Here is a 15,222-nt window from a genome sequence, read left to right as displayed (position 1 = left end):
GAATTCGCCAAATTTCCTCACCTTTACATCCACCGAGTGTTTTCTTCTGGTGTCGACCAGAGAAGGGTAGGTTCCCCTTTTGAGTTCTAGTCCCTCTCAAGGTTTCTTCCTCATGCTCCTAAGGAGTTTATCCTTGCCACCAACACAAGCTCAAACGCAGCTAGGACCTGGAATTCTGTAAAGCTCATATTTCACAACACTGAATTCATGGCTTTAAATTATTTGAGCCCACTCCACAAAGTTTTAAAAAATTGTTAGTCCCCCTCCACCCCCTTCTATCAGTAGCACAACACAAGCAAAGAATCTACAGATGTGCTAATGGCTTTAGTAACTCAGGCACTGTAGGTTTTCAAAGCCTAAATGCTTCATTACTGCCTTTTAACGGGAGTAATTAATTATCCAAGAGCCACTGCTCTGGTCGGATCGTTCAAAGATCACAATCCTCCCTAGACTCAGTGGACTGCAGCATCCAGGAGAGGCCTGTGTGCCCCTCGTGTCCCTTCATGTGTGATGGCGAGGGCTGCGAGGACCATATCTGCTGGGGCAGAGTCATATGCAAAGCAGATGTCACCCAAGCTGTGGCTATAAATAGTGTGGACAAGGAGAGGCAAATTAATGTGGAGGATCACTGCCCTCGTCATTGCTGTTAACAAAGCAAGGAGCCGGAGCGTGATGCTCAATGAGCTCAAGTGGTGAGCGCACTTATTGCTGATGCAGCGCTGTGGGTCAATAGAGTGGCGTGGCCTACTCTGGCACGCGATAGAGAGAATAACACCTCTCCGAGGATGATTCCCTAAAGACAACTTGGAAACCAGGGGGCAAGGAACTCGGGCGAGAACTGTGGAAGACGCTACAAGAAGAATCTAGCTTGGTTTTCCCGATACGGACAGAGGCTGGGGCAAAGAGGAGGGAGGGAGGGAGAGAGAGAGAGAGAGAGAGAGAGAGAGAGATACTGACTTCACAACAGCACTGTAAAAGTGAATTACTCTCAGCAAAAGGTAGGGGGAGCTCAGGAGACTGGTGGTGAGGGACCTGAGATTGTAACCAGAAGGTTGTCGGTTCGATCCCCAGCGTCGGAAGGTCATGACTGTCCTGCCCTTGAGCAAGGCACCTAACCCCCGACTGCTCCCCGGGCGCCGTGTAGGCTAGTGTTCACTAGTGTGCGTTTAAATGTGTGTTTCACTGCACGGATTGGGTTTAATGCGAAGAACCAATCCCTCTGTGTGCAACTACAGTGGCCAATAAAGTGATTCTAATTCACAAGAACCAACATCTGAATGTTTATTAGAGAGCTGTGCAACAACACGTTTCATCTTGACTGGATTATACTGAAAAAACACTTAGGGGTGGTTTCCCAGACAGGGATTAAGCCTAGTCCTGGACTATATCCTCATTTCAATGGAAAAATCACTGTGTATTCTAGGTCTGGGCTTAAAGCCTGTTTGGGAATCCATCCTTTACATGCACGCTACTGCTATCATCACACATGTAAGCACTGGACAGCCTCATTCAAGAGTCTGGGACACATGCAGACGGCATATAACAAGGTAGGAACCACAGAGGGGACACTAGAGCACAAATAATGGTGCTATTGCCCTTTAACAATAATGGAAAATGGGAAAGGAAGATAAAGGTTATTGAGCCATACGTTCCCATATGGTCAGAATCTATTGCACGGAGGACCCATCCCCGGCCGTCATTACGTTAACATTTCGCTTCGTTTGTTCTTTCTTTCTTCAGACCGCTGACGGTGTAAGAGGAGGTCATGGTTTCATTCGAGGGCATTCGTTTGGAAGACTTTACCTGCCATAAAGGCGAATAGATGTCAGTATGCTGATGGTATCCTTTGTTACCGCAACCTGTGACTGGCACACGGTGAGGGTGGGGGGGGGGCAGAGAGGGGGCACGAGAGTCACCCTGCGAGCAACTCATCTGTGAAATTAATTACAGGCCGCTCGCATTCGTTCCTCCAGTGATATGATGGAGAGGGCAGCGTGATTAGGCAGAGGGAGAGGAAAAAGCCCAACGTGCCGAGTGTTAAAATGGGCTTTTGATCCGGCTCTCGGCTCAGCTCATGTGTGAAAGTGTTACAGGTTTCTCATTAATCCCCCCCTATTTTTAATTGACAGCGAGAAAGTGGGGAGCCTTGTGCATGCTGCGTGTGCATCTCCCACTGAGATGTAATAGGGCATGTGTGTCTGAGAGCACGAACGTGAATAAAACACTAAACTTGGGCGCAACCCAAGTGCTGAAATATTGCACTCCAGGCTGCAATCCACGCATGCACACGTGCGCCCTTAATTAAAACGCCTTAATCACTCCCGACCTAAGCCGAGCACAGCTTCTCGAGCGGCGTGGTCGGGAAAGGCAGAGGGTGTGATCATTAAAATCCTCCAATTAGCTTCAGATCTCCGACACCTCGGGCACATGCCGCAACAAACTCAAAGCAGGGCCCCGAAATAACCAGCCAAGCCTGAGGGGCCTGAGCGTATCCATGTCTAATCTGGTTAAGTACACGAGCTGGCCACGGGCGTCCACTGCCAGTCCTGCGCACCACGAGACGACAGCAGCACTCCGACAGATGTGAAGGACTGCTCGCTTACTGCCAGCCTATCTTTTTCAAACACAAAGGCCTGGTTCCAACTCAGACAACTTCTTCGGTGTACCAAGTCTGTGCAAACACACTCCCGCTGTGTATTCGGGTTCCTCCACTCCCACCCCACCATTATGCCATTTAACTTCACAAGCAAAATATTGGCCCCCTCATTTATTAACTGTGAGCAGCAATTAAGGCAAGAATTTATGTCTCGGTGGGGGTTCTTGGCGAAGAGGAAGCCGTCAAATTAACTCATTAACTCTCACAGTTTCGGTCATGTTTCCTAAACTGCTAGATGTGTGGCTTTCACTGACGCCTATTTTAAGCACCATTTAGGCCTCCTATTTTAGGAGGCGCCGGCCCACAACACTCTAGACACCCATGCCTAAAATGTGCAATAATATCATTTAACTTCCCTAAGAATAAACACGCTGTCATCCTTTTGTCAGCCAGCCTTCGTCAACTGACTAATTCCATCAAAATGAGTGGTATTTTCAAGTGGGCGTATATGATACATTTGCTTTCAGCTCAGGGCTGGACGATACTTCAATGTCGATATTTATCGCAATATAAAATGATTCAATAACAATTTGATTTTTAAACACATTTTCAATATACACTCTTTACAGCATCTGAAGGTCATTAGAGGGCGCTGTCGTCAGTTCAGTGCCTTCAATTTTAAATTTAGTTTAAAAACATGAATATTTTACAAGGCCAGTAGGTTTATGTTTGGTGGTGATGTCACACGTCTTGTTTGTCCTTGGACGTTTTAGTGGATTTTATACTGTTTATATCGATATCGGAATTATATCGTATTGACTGAAATTAAGAGCTGTATCACGATATAGATTGTGAGTGTATCGTCCAGCCCAACTTCAGCTCCTCTGTTGCTGAACATATCAGCCTACCTCTTTCCCATGCAAAGAGATATTAATCAGGTAGTGCCCCCATTCCCAACAGCAGTGTTACCTACATGACAGTAAATAACGGTTATCACTTTTCATTTAGTATTATTGCATGCACAATACCATTCAAAATGCTGTTTATAACAGTCTTCCCAACATCTGCTGAAGTCATACGGCGCCGTTTTAACACAACCTCCCCCGTGTTACGCATTTGGCACCATGGAGGCATTAAAATATCTTGAGACATATGACCTAGAAGCAACCTAAGTAAACAACCTAGAAACATTTATTTGAAACAACCTAAAGCATAAAATTCTAAATATAAACTACAGTTAACTGTCCAGAATTTGAAACAGTATTTAAGGTGAACAAAATACATTTTTAATAAACAACAACAAATTAGGGGCGGCACAATGGAGCAGCAGGTAAGTGTCGCAGTCACACACAGGGTCCTGGAGGTTGTGGGTTCAATTCCCGCTCCGGGTGACTGTCTGTGAGGAGTGTGGTGTGTTCTCCCTGTGTCTGCGTGGGTTTCCTCCGGGTGACTGTCTGTGAGGAGTGTGGTGTGTTCTCCCTGTGTCTGCGTGGGTTTCCTCCGGGTGACTGTCTGTGAGGAGTGTGGTGTGTTCTCCCTGTGTCTGCGTGGGTTTCCTCCGGGTGACTGTCTGTGAAGAGTGTGGTGAGTTTTCCCTGTGTCTGCGTGGGTTTCCTCCGGGTGACTGTCTGTGAGGATTGTGGTGTGTTCTCCCTGTGTCTGCGTGGGTTTCCTCCGTGTGACTGTCTGTGAGGAGCGTGGCGTGTTCTCCCTGTGTCTGTGTGGGTTTCCTCCGTGTGACTGTCTGTGAGGAGCGTGGTGTGTTCTCCCTGTGTCTGCGTGGGTTTCCTCTGGATGCTCCGGTTTCCTCCCATGCTCCAAAAACACACGTTGGTAGGTGGATTGGTGACTCAAAAGTGTCCGTAGGTGTGAGGTTGTGAGTAAATGTGTGTGTCTGTGTTGCCCTGTGAAGGACTGGCGCCCCCTCCAGGGTGTATTCCCACCTTGCGCCCAATGATTCCAGGTAGGCTCTGGACCCACCGCGACCCTGAACTGGATAAGGGCTACAGACAATGAATGAATGAATGAACAACAAATCAACTAAAACAGGTTAAACTAAGAATGATCCCTGCTAACGTCTCCAACCCAGTCAAACACCACCAATCTTAAAGATGTTTACATGATCAAGAAGTGAAGTACTCAAGAAATATTAACGTTTGCCACTTGTTGCTATCACTCGACTTTTACAAAAACTGACTTTTCTGGAATAACCTGAATTCTCAGAATTTCCCTTTTGCCAAAAATAGAGGTCTTCCACTTAAAATAACCACCTGACCAGAGGCACATGTCAATTCCCTGAAGGCCACTGTTTTTTGACAACACAGCACTGATTGGCTACTGGCTGCAAGAACACTTGAGCCAATTATGTCCTTAATTCATTAAGTCAATTACATCGAGTATCAAGGCAGTGGACAGAGATGCTGTACAAACATGGTTTAAACTAAATACCTGCTCCACTAGATATTTTAGAGGGATATTTTGCTCCATAAAGCAATGCTGCGTCACCTCCACGAACGCTGAAAAGTACCGGTCCCTAACTCTGGACTCTGCTTTCGCCGCAGAATCAAACATTAGCCGCACGTCCCAATTACAGCGCAGTGGAGGAAGGAAACACTACCCATGGGACAAGCAGTGATCAGCTTTCAGAGCACAGCTGTAACACAACAAGGATACAACTTTAATGCACTGATGAGGCTATTCCAAAGATGGTACAATGCATTTATAAACGAGGAGTGTTTAGCGAATGAATGAAGCAGGTAAAGCACCTGTTGCAACAAAAGGTTAAAAAGAAGCGTATTAAAATTTGGAAGGTCAAAATCTAGCTGTTATTTTACTTTTACATTCTGTAATCTGTAAAATAGTTGACCTCCAATAATCTTCAACTGTATCAGGGCCAGAAAACCCTGGTCTTACCAACAATATCAACTCCACATTGTGAGTGATTCCCATGAAAGTAAAAGGCTGATACACTGACGCTAAATCCGCAAATGAAGACTTTAACTGGCTTAAACGGTGATGGAGTAACTGTGAGGACAAGCAAGGATGAAAGTTGGCTGCCCTTATGATCCTTATCCCTGACACTTTCCTCAGCATGAGGTCAGCTTACAACACGCCGACTAATGACAGGTTCCAGCGGGGCAGGACAGCACCACGGGGTACGGTTACAGACGAAAACTCTAAACTGTCCATCGCTGCCTGTAACTCTCAGTGTACCACGACCAGGAAAGTAGGTGAGGTCCTCTTCTGTTTGCGTGGTGTTAAACCCCAGTAAACACTAATAACCGAGGCGGATGTGGAGGTACTTCAAGACCCGGTTTACAATTTACTCCAGGCCCCAAAGCGCCGTCCGACTGCAAACGTTGGGGGAAACTGACCTCACGGCAACAACATGCTGCTGAAAGTTTCCAGATTTTACACCTGAACCAAATGAAATAGTGAGGGAAGAGTGGTTCCCTTCAATATCAAACTCCTATTAATAAACACTCAAGTCTATATTTAAAATGTGGAGGGAGTAGAGGAGGAGTATTTCTGTTTTTGAAGAGCATCCCTTTTCAAAATCAAGGAACACACCTGTAGCATGGGGGAAGCTAAGCTAATGGACTGCTCAGCTTTCTGGTTTTGAGGGTGCCACCAAAATAAACAGATTAAGAGAAGCATAAAGAACCATCCCACAATGTGAGAGACTTCATAGAGAATGAAAGAAGGGAAGGAGAAAGTGGGAGTTAACTTAGTTGTGACACTGCTGAAGTTTCCCTGTGTCTCCTGCTGTATCTGAGGCTGTGTTATGGTCCAGTGCCAGTGCGTGTAACTGTTCTCTCTCTCGGGAATGGAGGAGTGAGTCAGTGAAGGGGTGAATGAGGGAGGGGGGTCTTACCTTACAGGGGAAGGGCAGTGTGGAGGCGACCTTCTCCATGGCCAGGTTCCTGATGCTCGGTGTGAGCGGGCCTCGGCAGGTCGGGCAGCAGCTCAGCTTCTGGCGGCACTGGTTACACACCAGGTGTCCGGCCTGGCACTGCAGGATCGGCGGCAGCACGTAGTCGAAGCACACGGGGCACTCGAACAGCGCCGTGAGCTCCGCGGACTGCCCGGGCACCGCGGCACCGGCGGTGGGCAAAGCCACGGCGGCCGCAGGCACGGAGCTTGAGCCGGGGACCGGACCCGAAACTCCCGCCGCTGCCGCCGCCGCCACTACTCCCGCGGGTCCGGATCCGCCGTGTTTACCCCCTCCGCCCGCTTTACCTGCGCCCAGTCCCCCGCCAGCACCACCCGCCGAGGACGGACGGCTCATGGCGAAGGCTTTAAACCGTGAACTTTAGAGCCACGTCTGGTCCGGGAGCTCTCCTTATCGCCAAAACATACACCCAGGTTCACACACTCTTCCAACCTCTACTCAGACACATACAAACACACTCTCTCTCACTCTCACACACACATACACAGATACACAACATGGCCGCCTCTGTTTGACACAGAGCCGCGCCCCCATTGGCTACGACCGCCGTGACTAACAGCCGCCTCGGCCAATAGCGAGGCGAGTTCAGGCGCTTATGTAATGGCCGTGTATTTACACCAAATGGAACTCGTAGCACAGAGAGCAAGCGAAAGTGAAAAGTTTACCGCTCCCCTCCGAGGGGTTATTGGACAAAGCGTTCCCACTGGACAGGGCTTAATTTGGGCTTATGTTATTTGCCAAACTTTGTGATATAGCCGCCTAAATCGAGAGAGAAACAGAGAGAGCCCTAAACTACAGCAAAACCACTGTTTATAACTTTAAGAGCGACGATACGGTCATTATATAAAACCTTATTTCAAAACCTAACGTAATAACACAATCTTCTCAGGGAAAATCACCGTGCACCAGCTTAAGTGACTACTCCTTTCAGAAATAGACAACATAAACTATGAAACAATTCACACAATTATAAATAACAACCTCTTTAAACCATTTTCCCAGAAAGCGGTGCAGGTCCAGTTCATTTTGAGTGTGCTATTGCTGGCAAGTAACTGGTTCATTATAACATTGTTTTGGTTACTGCCATCAGTTCATAACCCTGTGATGCTTTTATTTTGTCACTAGGAAGTGAAAATACTGTTAATGGTAGATATTTTTAAGCCTTTGCTCGTCAAATTGACTTTGTAAACAATAATAGTGTTTGCAACCCAATGCGATTTCCTGCTTTGCGTAATGTAAACCTCCAAGTCCATCTCAGACCCCTCCTCCTTCAGTCTGTGCTCCTTAAATAAAATTTAAAAAGGTAATAAAAGGTAAAAATCAGATCTACATATAGTGTATGAATCTAAACCAAATTTATGTAGCTTTGTCTCCCCCTGTTGGTTAACAGTCGCAGTTATTTAAATCATAGTTTTTAGTGTAAAGACATGATTTGAAATTCTGAAACTACTCCCTCATACAAGATTTGTACGTAATTATTTAGGAAAAATATAAGTGAAATACAACAAGAAAAAAGTGGTTTAGCAACTAAATTTTATTTTTTATGTACAAAATTAGCAATCAACGGTCAATATCCTACTGTTACTGCCATAATCAAAAATAACAAGATTGCACTGATTGAAAGCAAAACTCCAAACCATTATAGTATATTTACAAGCTTATCAAGCAATGGTTATCTAGACTACGAACACAGCGTGTACACGGGGTCATAAAGCGTCATAGTCGTCTTCATCTTCATGCTTTCTTTTCAGAGAGCCCGAGTCGTTAGAGGAGTTCTGAGAGACCATGTTGGTTGTGATGAGGATGTTCTTGGAGCCGATGAGAGATGGGTTGATGAGGACGTTCTGGACTGTGCCTGGAGTCGTCGGAGTAGCTGCAAATATGAAAAGAAGGATACGTTTTATTACTCATGTAGTGCAAACAGTTTTTACGTTACAGGTTATGAATCGGTGTTTAAACTGGGACTGACCTGTCTTGACTGACGCAGCCTGTGAAGAGGGGATCTGAACGGTGAAGCGCTGGCCTGTCAGGGACACAGGAGTTCCCACTTTAGTACCCATCGTCTGCACTGAGGGGGTACCTGAGGCCCAACAAGAGAGGGTCATGAGACAAAGCCCAAAGCATAATCGACCTCTGTATGTTTTATCCTAAGTGTTACTGGAATATCTGTGTTTATGAATGCATACTATGTTGCAGTTAAGAACATCTGGGAGCTTACAGCAATCAGCCATAAGCTTATAACCATTCTCTCTATTCTCTCAACTCCACTGACCACACAGGAGCACTCTGTAGCTCTACAATTACAGACTGTCCTCCAGCTCTGGCTCTGTATACAACATTAGCCCCTTTACACCCTGTTCCTCAGCGCTCAGGACCGCCACAGAGCAGGTGTGATGTGGTGGTGGATCATTCTCAGCGCTGCAGTGACACTGACGTGGTGGTGGTGTGTTAGTGTGTGTTGTGCTGGTGTAGAGTGGATCAGACACAGCAGTGCTGCTGGAGTTTTTAAACCCCTCAGTGTCTGGACTGAGAACAGTCCACCGACCAAAAACATCCAGCCGACAGCGTCCTGTGTCACTGATGAAGGACTAGAGGACGAGCGACACACACTGTGCAGCGACAGATGAGCTACTGTCTCTGACTTTACATCTACAAGGTGGACCAACGAGGGAGGAGTGTCTCACAGAGTGGACAGAGAGTGGACACAGGGTTTAAAAACTCCAGCAGCACTGCTGTGTCTGATCCACTCTACACCAGCACAACACACACTAACACACCACCACCACGTCAGTGTCACTGCAGCGCTGAGAATGATCCACCACCACATCACACCTGCTCTGTGGGGGCTCCTGAACAGGGGGGAAACAAAGTGGTTATGTTATGCTAAAGTTATCCTGGTCTCAAATGCTCAGCCGAGAGCCAAAATCCAATAGAACAAACAAATACCTGGAGTATTTCAGTGCTCCAACATTGCACCTGGACGGTTAATTAAGTATTCAGTCACCTCTGGGTTTATCTTATAACGTCTCCCTAATAAGAGAAGCTACACACACTTTGACTCTCATAAAGGGTGAAGTTGTACGTGCAGCTTTTCTAACGGTAGGTGATACACTGCAGAACACTTACATTTATTTGATAATCATGATGCCCAGGAAAACTCACCGAGTGTTGGTGTGCTCGGCCGACTGGAGACTGCCCCCACGCTGAGCCGTGGCACTGTTATTCTACCCGCAGACGAGGACACCTTCACAAAACACCAGGCAACAGATCAGAATCACGCCACCAACCACTCGCAACTGAACAGAATATTTTAACTGTGTGTGTTTTATGGTTCTAAGGTTGCTTTTGCAGCTTGGAAATAATAAAATATGATATAATATAATAAAAAATTATGTTGGGCGGCACGGTGGCACAGCAGGTAGTGTCCCAGTCACACAGCTCCAGGGGCCTGGAGGTTGACGGTTCGATTCCCGCTCCGTGAGGAGTGTGGTGTGTTCTCCCTGTGTCTGCGTGGGTTTCCTCCGGGTGACTGTCTGTGAGGAGTGTGGTGTGTTCTCCCTGTGTCTGCGTGGGTTTCCTCCGGGTGACTGTCTGTGAGGAGTGTGGTGTGTTCTCCCTGTGTCTGCGTGGGTTTCCTCCGGGTGACTGTCTGTGAGGAGTGTGGTGTGTTCTCCCTGTGTCTGCGTGGGTTTCCTCCGGGTGACTGTCTGTGAGGAGTGTGGTGTGTTCTCCCTGTGTCTGCGTGGGTTTCCTCCGGGTGACTGTCTGTGAGGAGTGTGGTGTGTTCTCCCTGTGTCTGCGTGGGTTTCCTCCGGGTGACTGTCTGTGAGGAGTGTGGTATGTTCTCCCTGTGTCTGCGTGGGTTTCCTCCGGGTGACTGTCTGTGAGGAGTGTGGTGTGTTCTCCCTGTGTCTGCGTGGGTTTCCTCCGGGTGACTGTCTGTGAGGAGTGTGGTGTGTTCTCCCTGTGTCTGCGTGGGTTTCCTCCGGGTGACTGTCTGTGAGGAGTGTGGTGTGTTCTCCCTGTGTCTGCGTGGGTTTCCTCCGGGTGACTGTCTGTGAGGAGTGTGGTGTGTTCTCCCTGTGTCTGCGTGGGTTTCCTCCGAGTGAATGTCTGTGAGGAGTGTGGTGTGTTCTCCCTGTGTCTGCGTGGGTTTCCTCCGGGTGACTGTCTGTGAGGAGTGTGGTGTGTTCTCCCTGTGTCTGTATGGGTTTCCTCCGGGTGACTGTCTGTGAGGAGTGTGGTGTGTTCTCCCTGTGTCTGTGTGGGTTTCCTCCGGGTGACTGTCTGTGAGGAGTGTGGTGTGTTCTCTCTGTATCTGCGTGGGTTTCCTCCGGGTGACTGTCTGTGAGGAGTGTGGTGTGTTCTCCCTGTGTCTGCGTGGGTTTCCTCCGGGTGACTGTCTGTGAGGAGTGTGGTGTGTTCTCCCTGTGTCTGCGTGGGTTTCCTCCGGGTGACTGTCTGTGAGGAGTGTGGTGTGTTCTCCCTGTGTCTGCGTGGGTTTCCTCCGGGTGACTGTCTGTGAGGAGTGTGGTGTGTTCTCCCTGTGTCTGCGTGGGTTTCCTCCGGGTGACTGTCTGTGAGGAGTGTGGTGTGTTCTCCCTGTGTCTGCGTGGGTTTCCTCCGGGTGACTGTCTGTGAGGAGTGTGGTGTGTTCTCCCTGTGTCTGCGTGGGTTTCCTCCGAGTGAATGTCTGTGAGGAGTGTGGTGTGTTCTCCCTGTGTCTGCGTGGGTTTCCTCCGGGTGACTGTCTGTGAGGAGTGTGGTGTGTTCTCCCTGTGTCTGTATGGGTTTCCTCCGGGTGACTGTCTGTGAGGAGTGTGGTGTGTTCTCCCTGTGTCTGTGTGGGTTTCCTCCGGGTGACTGTCTGTGAGGAGTGTGGTGTGTTCTCTCTGTATCTGCGTGGGTTTCCTCCAGGTGACTGTCTGTGAGGAGTGTGGTGTGTTCTCCCTGTGTCTGCGTGGGATTCCTCCGGGTGACTGTCTGTGAGGAGTGTGGTGTGTTCTCCCTGTGTCTGTGTGGGTTTCCTCCGGGTGACTGTCTGTGAGGAGTGTGGTGTGTTCTCTCTGTATCTGCGTGGGTTTCCTCTGAGTGAATGTCTGTGAGGAGTGTGGTGTGTTCTCTCTGTGTCTGCGTGGGTTTCCTCCGGGTGACTGTCTGTGAGGAGTGTGGTGTGTTCTCCCTGTGTCTGTGTGGGTTTCCTCCGGGTGACTGTCTGTGAGGAGTGTGGTGTGTTCTCTCTGTGTCTGCGTGGGTTTCCTCCGGGTGACTGTCTGTGAGGAGTGTAGTGTGTTCTCCCTGTGTCTGTGTGGGTTTCCTCCCGGTGCTCCGGTTTCCTCCCACAGTCCAAAAACACACGTTGGTAGGTGGATTGGCGACTCAAAAGTGTCCGTAGGTGTGAGTGTGTGTGTGTTGCCCTGTAAAGGAATGGCGCCCCCTCCAGGGTGTATTCCCGCCTTGCGCCCAATGATTCCAGGTAGGCTCTGGACCCACCCCGACCCTGAACTGGATAAGCGCTACAGATAATGAATGAATGAATGAAAAAATGATGTTTCCACTTACAGGACTGAAACCATAAACACACTGGAATATGAAGGTTTTTTTAACATTAACATCTTTACTAGAGATATACTGATACGATCTCAAAGATATCAGAATTGAGGCACATCACAGCATTGTTTTACTGATCTGTATCAGCTTTATTGAGCTCAATCTTAAGTCCGATCCTCCGTTTCCTGTCTGGCCTGGTTTTAATAACTATAACATACTAGAAGTGTGCACTGTGTAACAGTACTATCTTGGAAAGTATAAGTATTGGATTGGGACTCTGTATCGACACATGCTCAGTATTAAATCACTACTCTTTACCTTTTTCTGCAGGGATTTGAGTCTGTAGTTGGGTGCAGTCAAACAGTAGCGATCTGGCGGAAGCCGTGGCCCTGCGTAGGGCTTGATCAAGGGCAGAGGGGTTTGATTCTTCTGTCTGGCAACTTCCATCAAGAACTTGAAGAAAGACAACATCACACGTGTTCAAACGTGCACACAGCTTCACAGAAAAACAAAAACGAGACAATCTGGAACAGCCTGAGCTCAACATGCCCAATGCCAAGTGTCAGCTAGAGGTGTATAGTCCCTCTGGAACAGCAGAAGTGTGTTTACTTAAGTGAAGGAGACCCATTCCTGACATTGGCAAATAGCTGAAGTGGCGTTTGTGATCCAGGACTCACTACTCAGCATCAGTACCTGCTCTCGCAATCCGATTCTCACAGCAATGTCCTAATATCTAGTGAATAAATACCCCCTATTTCTAAGTAAACCCTAGGGGAGCAGATGTCTACAGTCTTTAAGGGAGCAGAGTCTTAACAGACACATATTCCACTCTTTTTTCCGCATGTAAACACAGTTCTGGGTCTGTGACATGTTTTGGCCAAAATACCACAAGCATCAAACCCTGCTGCAGTGTTCTCCCACATCTAAACACCTGTTCAGCACCTGTTCCTTTAAATGATAATGAGCCTCTCGCTGTTCACCCCGACCCCGAGCGCACAGCAGTGAGGAGCGAGGAGCAGAAGCTCTGGGTTTTAGACGTTTTTGGCTTGGGTCTCTTTCTTCTCCGTGCTATAATTTCTCCTCAATGTTCGTGTATGTTTTGCTCTGTTAAAGGCTAAGCACCAGCTCTATGAAAGTGTCAAACAAATAAATACATTGGAATTTGAGTTCCTAACTTGTGTTTATTGATAGTCAGAAAATAGGCGTCTTGCCTGTGACGTAGACGGTGGACAACAACTCTAGAAGCTGCACTTAATTTAATGCAAAATGAGGAAAAGGTGTGTTGTTTTTGGCTGCAATCATTCAATGTACAGTGGGACATCTGTGAACAAATGGCCCAAAGATCCCAAAATATCCAGAAAATGGACTAAATTTGTCAACTTTAAACGGGCACTTTGGAAAGGACCCTCCGCTCACTCCGTTATCTGTAGCTCATTTCACTGGCGCTTTTCCAACAATATGGGCATGTAAGGACACCAACGAAAGGTGTTCAAGAGCCTCTGTAACATGGAGGTAAACAGGGTAAGGACACTCACTTCGCCTGTTTTAGTTGGTGTTAGTTAACGTTAGCTTGACTCGCTAAACTCGGTGGCTCAGATTATACTCGGCTACGTAGCTGCATTACGGAGGTTTATAGTGTCGGATGAATTCGAGTTCGACTTTGATCACATTTACAAGAATAACGGTACCTCTACATTTGAGTTTAGCTTATTGCTAGGCTATTGTCATGAATAATGTTGGTTATTTAGCTAGATACTGTCATAACAGTCAGTCATAACGGTGTTTTACCGCGGCGTTGTTCGGCTGTTGTCCACCAGTGACGTCACGGTCGCGTTCAAGAATTTCCGTAGAGAGCTCGGGTTTTTCCGTCAATTTAATAAAATTGTCAGTTTTAAAGCAAATTAAGCTGCTATTTTCATTTTAATTCATACTTATATCTGTCAGTAACTAAAATAATGTCAAATATTCATGGAGGTCCATTAAGTGGTGCTTAGCCTTTAACCTTGTCTTTGGGAACACTGTGTCACACATTTTAACCCCATGTTTTCTGACTGGTTGGTCAGGTTTCACAGTGTGTGTGTTGGTGGACTCCAGAGCCACACAATAATGTGTACACGTCCTGAACAATTTATCACACTAGGTCCCTCTTAAAGAATCACTCACATCTCTGGGTGGCGGAGAGGTGAAAGACTGATCCATCCTACACTGGATCGCCAGCCTTATATCGTCTGCATCGACAGTGGACTTCTTGGCGTGAGTGGCGTATATTTTGGCATCTTCGATAATGGTTGTGACATATCCTAGAGAAGAAGAAAAGATTCACTATTGCTGTGTCTGATCCAACACACACTAACACAGCACCAACACATCAGTGCCACTGCACCACAGCGGGCTCATGTTTGGTCGGTGGAGCTGATAGAATGGACAGTGACTGTAGGAATAAGAAGATGGCTTTAGATGTTAATGTAGATCAGTGTATAACGTCTAACAGCTTCCTGTCTGAGAGGCATTAACCTTACAACCTTCAGGCGTCTGGTTCCTAACGATTCTGTGGAAAAAAACACTTCAAATCCAAACCCTTTGAATGACTTTGTTAACATTTTAACCATTTAATCCTGCAGAAGATTTTAAAACGAGGTGGTATTCCCCTTCCCGCCATAAAAACCAGTAATAACTCACTGTAAGTGAACTCCAGCATTTGATTGATGACTCTGGGCTCGTACTCCGTGATTCCCATGTCTTTCAGAATCTGAATCATAACCTTCATTAAAAAGGAAGATAAATAAACAGTCATTCACCAAAGAAAAGCCACAGGAGACATGCCACACAACAGAAACAGAGCTGACTCGTGAACGCGCCTCTCGACTCAAACAGAAAACTGAGCCGAGCTTCGAGGGCGCGCACTTTTACAAACTTCACTCTTGTCCCCCTCAGTCATTAAATAACGCGTCTCCGCGCCGCCCGGCCGTTCACCGGAGTTTCAGCCCTCGGCCCCCGCTCTGAGCGGCTGCAGGACGGCTACGTGGAGGTGAAATTTACCTGTGCATCTTTCGGAACCGTTTTCGGAGACGCCATTTTCCTCTTGCTCCCTTCCCCCCTACTCCCTCTGTCACTCCGTCCCTCC

At 47.5% G+C, this 15,222-nt stretch overlaps 2 protein-coding genes across 4 annotated transcripts in view; both read right to left on the bottom strand.

The window, feature by feature from the left end:
• The window catches only part of siah2l (seven in absentia homolog 2 (Drosophila)-like), a 28,436-nt gene extending 21,418 nt beyond the window's left edge, over positions 1–7,018 (bottom strand). Inside the window, exon 1 of the mRNA XM_066645468.1 lies at positions 6,471–7,018. Within this exon, the coding sequence (XP_066501565.1) occupies positions 6,471–6,884 (414 nt within the window). The 5' untranslated portion in view covers positions 6,885–7,018. The remainder of the gene's footprint in view (positions 1–6,470) is intronic.
• Positions 7,019–8,071: 1,053 nt separating this feature from the next.
• Positions 8,072–15,222, bottom strand: taf9 (TAF9 RNA polymerase II, TATA box binding protein (TBP)-associated factor). Of its 3 annotated transcripts, none has more exons than XM_066646501.1 (7): positions 15,138–15,222; positions 14,778–14,859; positions 14,262–14,398; positions 12,417–12,551; positions 9,711–9,792; positions 8,518–8,628; positions 8,072–8,421 (listed from the first exon to the last, which is right to left on the bottom strand). In XM_066646501.1, the coding sequence occupies exons 1-7, from the start codon at positions 15,171–15,173 to the stop codon at positions 8,255–8,257; spliced, it is 750 nt and encodes a 249-aa protein (XP_066502598.1). In that variant the 5' UTR covers positions 15,174–15,222; the 3' UTR covers positions 8,072–8,254. The 3 variants fall into 3 exon arrangements, with proteins under 3 accessions (XP_066502598.1, XP_066502600.1, XP_066502599.1); XM_066646503.1 differs by lacking the exon at positions 15,138–15,222 and adding an exon at positions 15,003–15,116; XM_066646502.1 differs by lacking the exon at positions 15,138–15,222 and adding an exon at positions 14,957–15,019.

Source organism: Hoplias malabaricus, chromosome 15 (genome assembly GCF_029633855.1).
Source record: "Hoplias malabaricus isolate fHopMal1 chromosome 15, fHopMal1.hap1, whole genome shotgun sequence".
Lineage (NCBI taxonomy): Eukaryota > Metazoa > Chordata > Actinopteri > Characiformes > Erythrinidae > Hoplias > Hoplias malabaricus.
The sequence above is the reverse complement of the archived record's forward strand: the minus strand, read 5'-3'. Positions and strand labels throughout refer to the sequence as shown.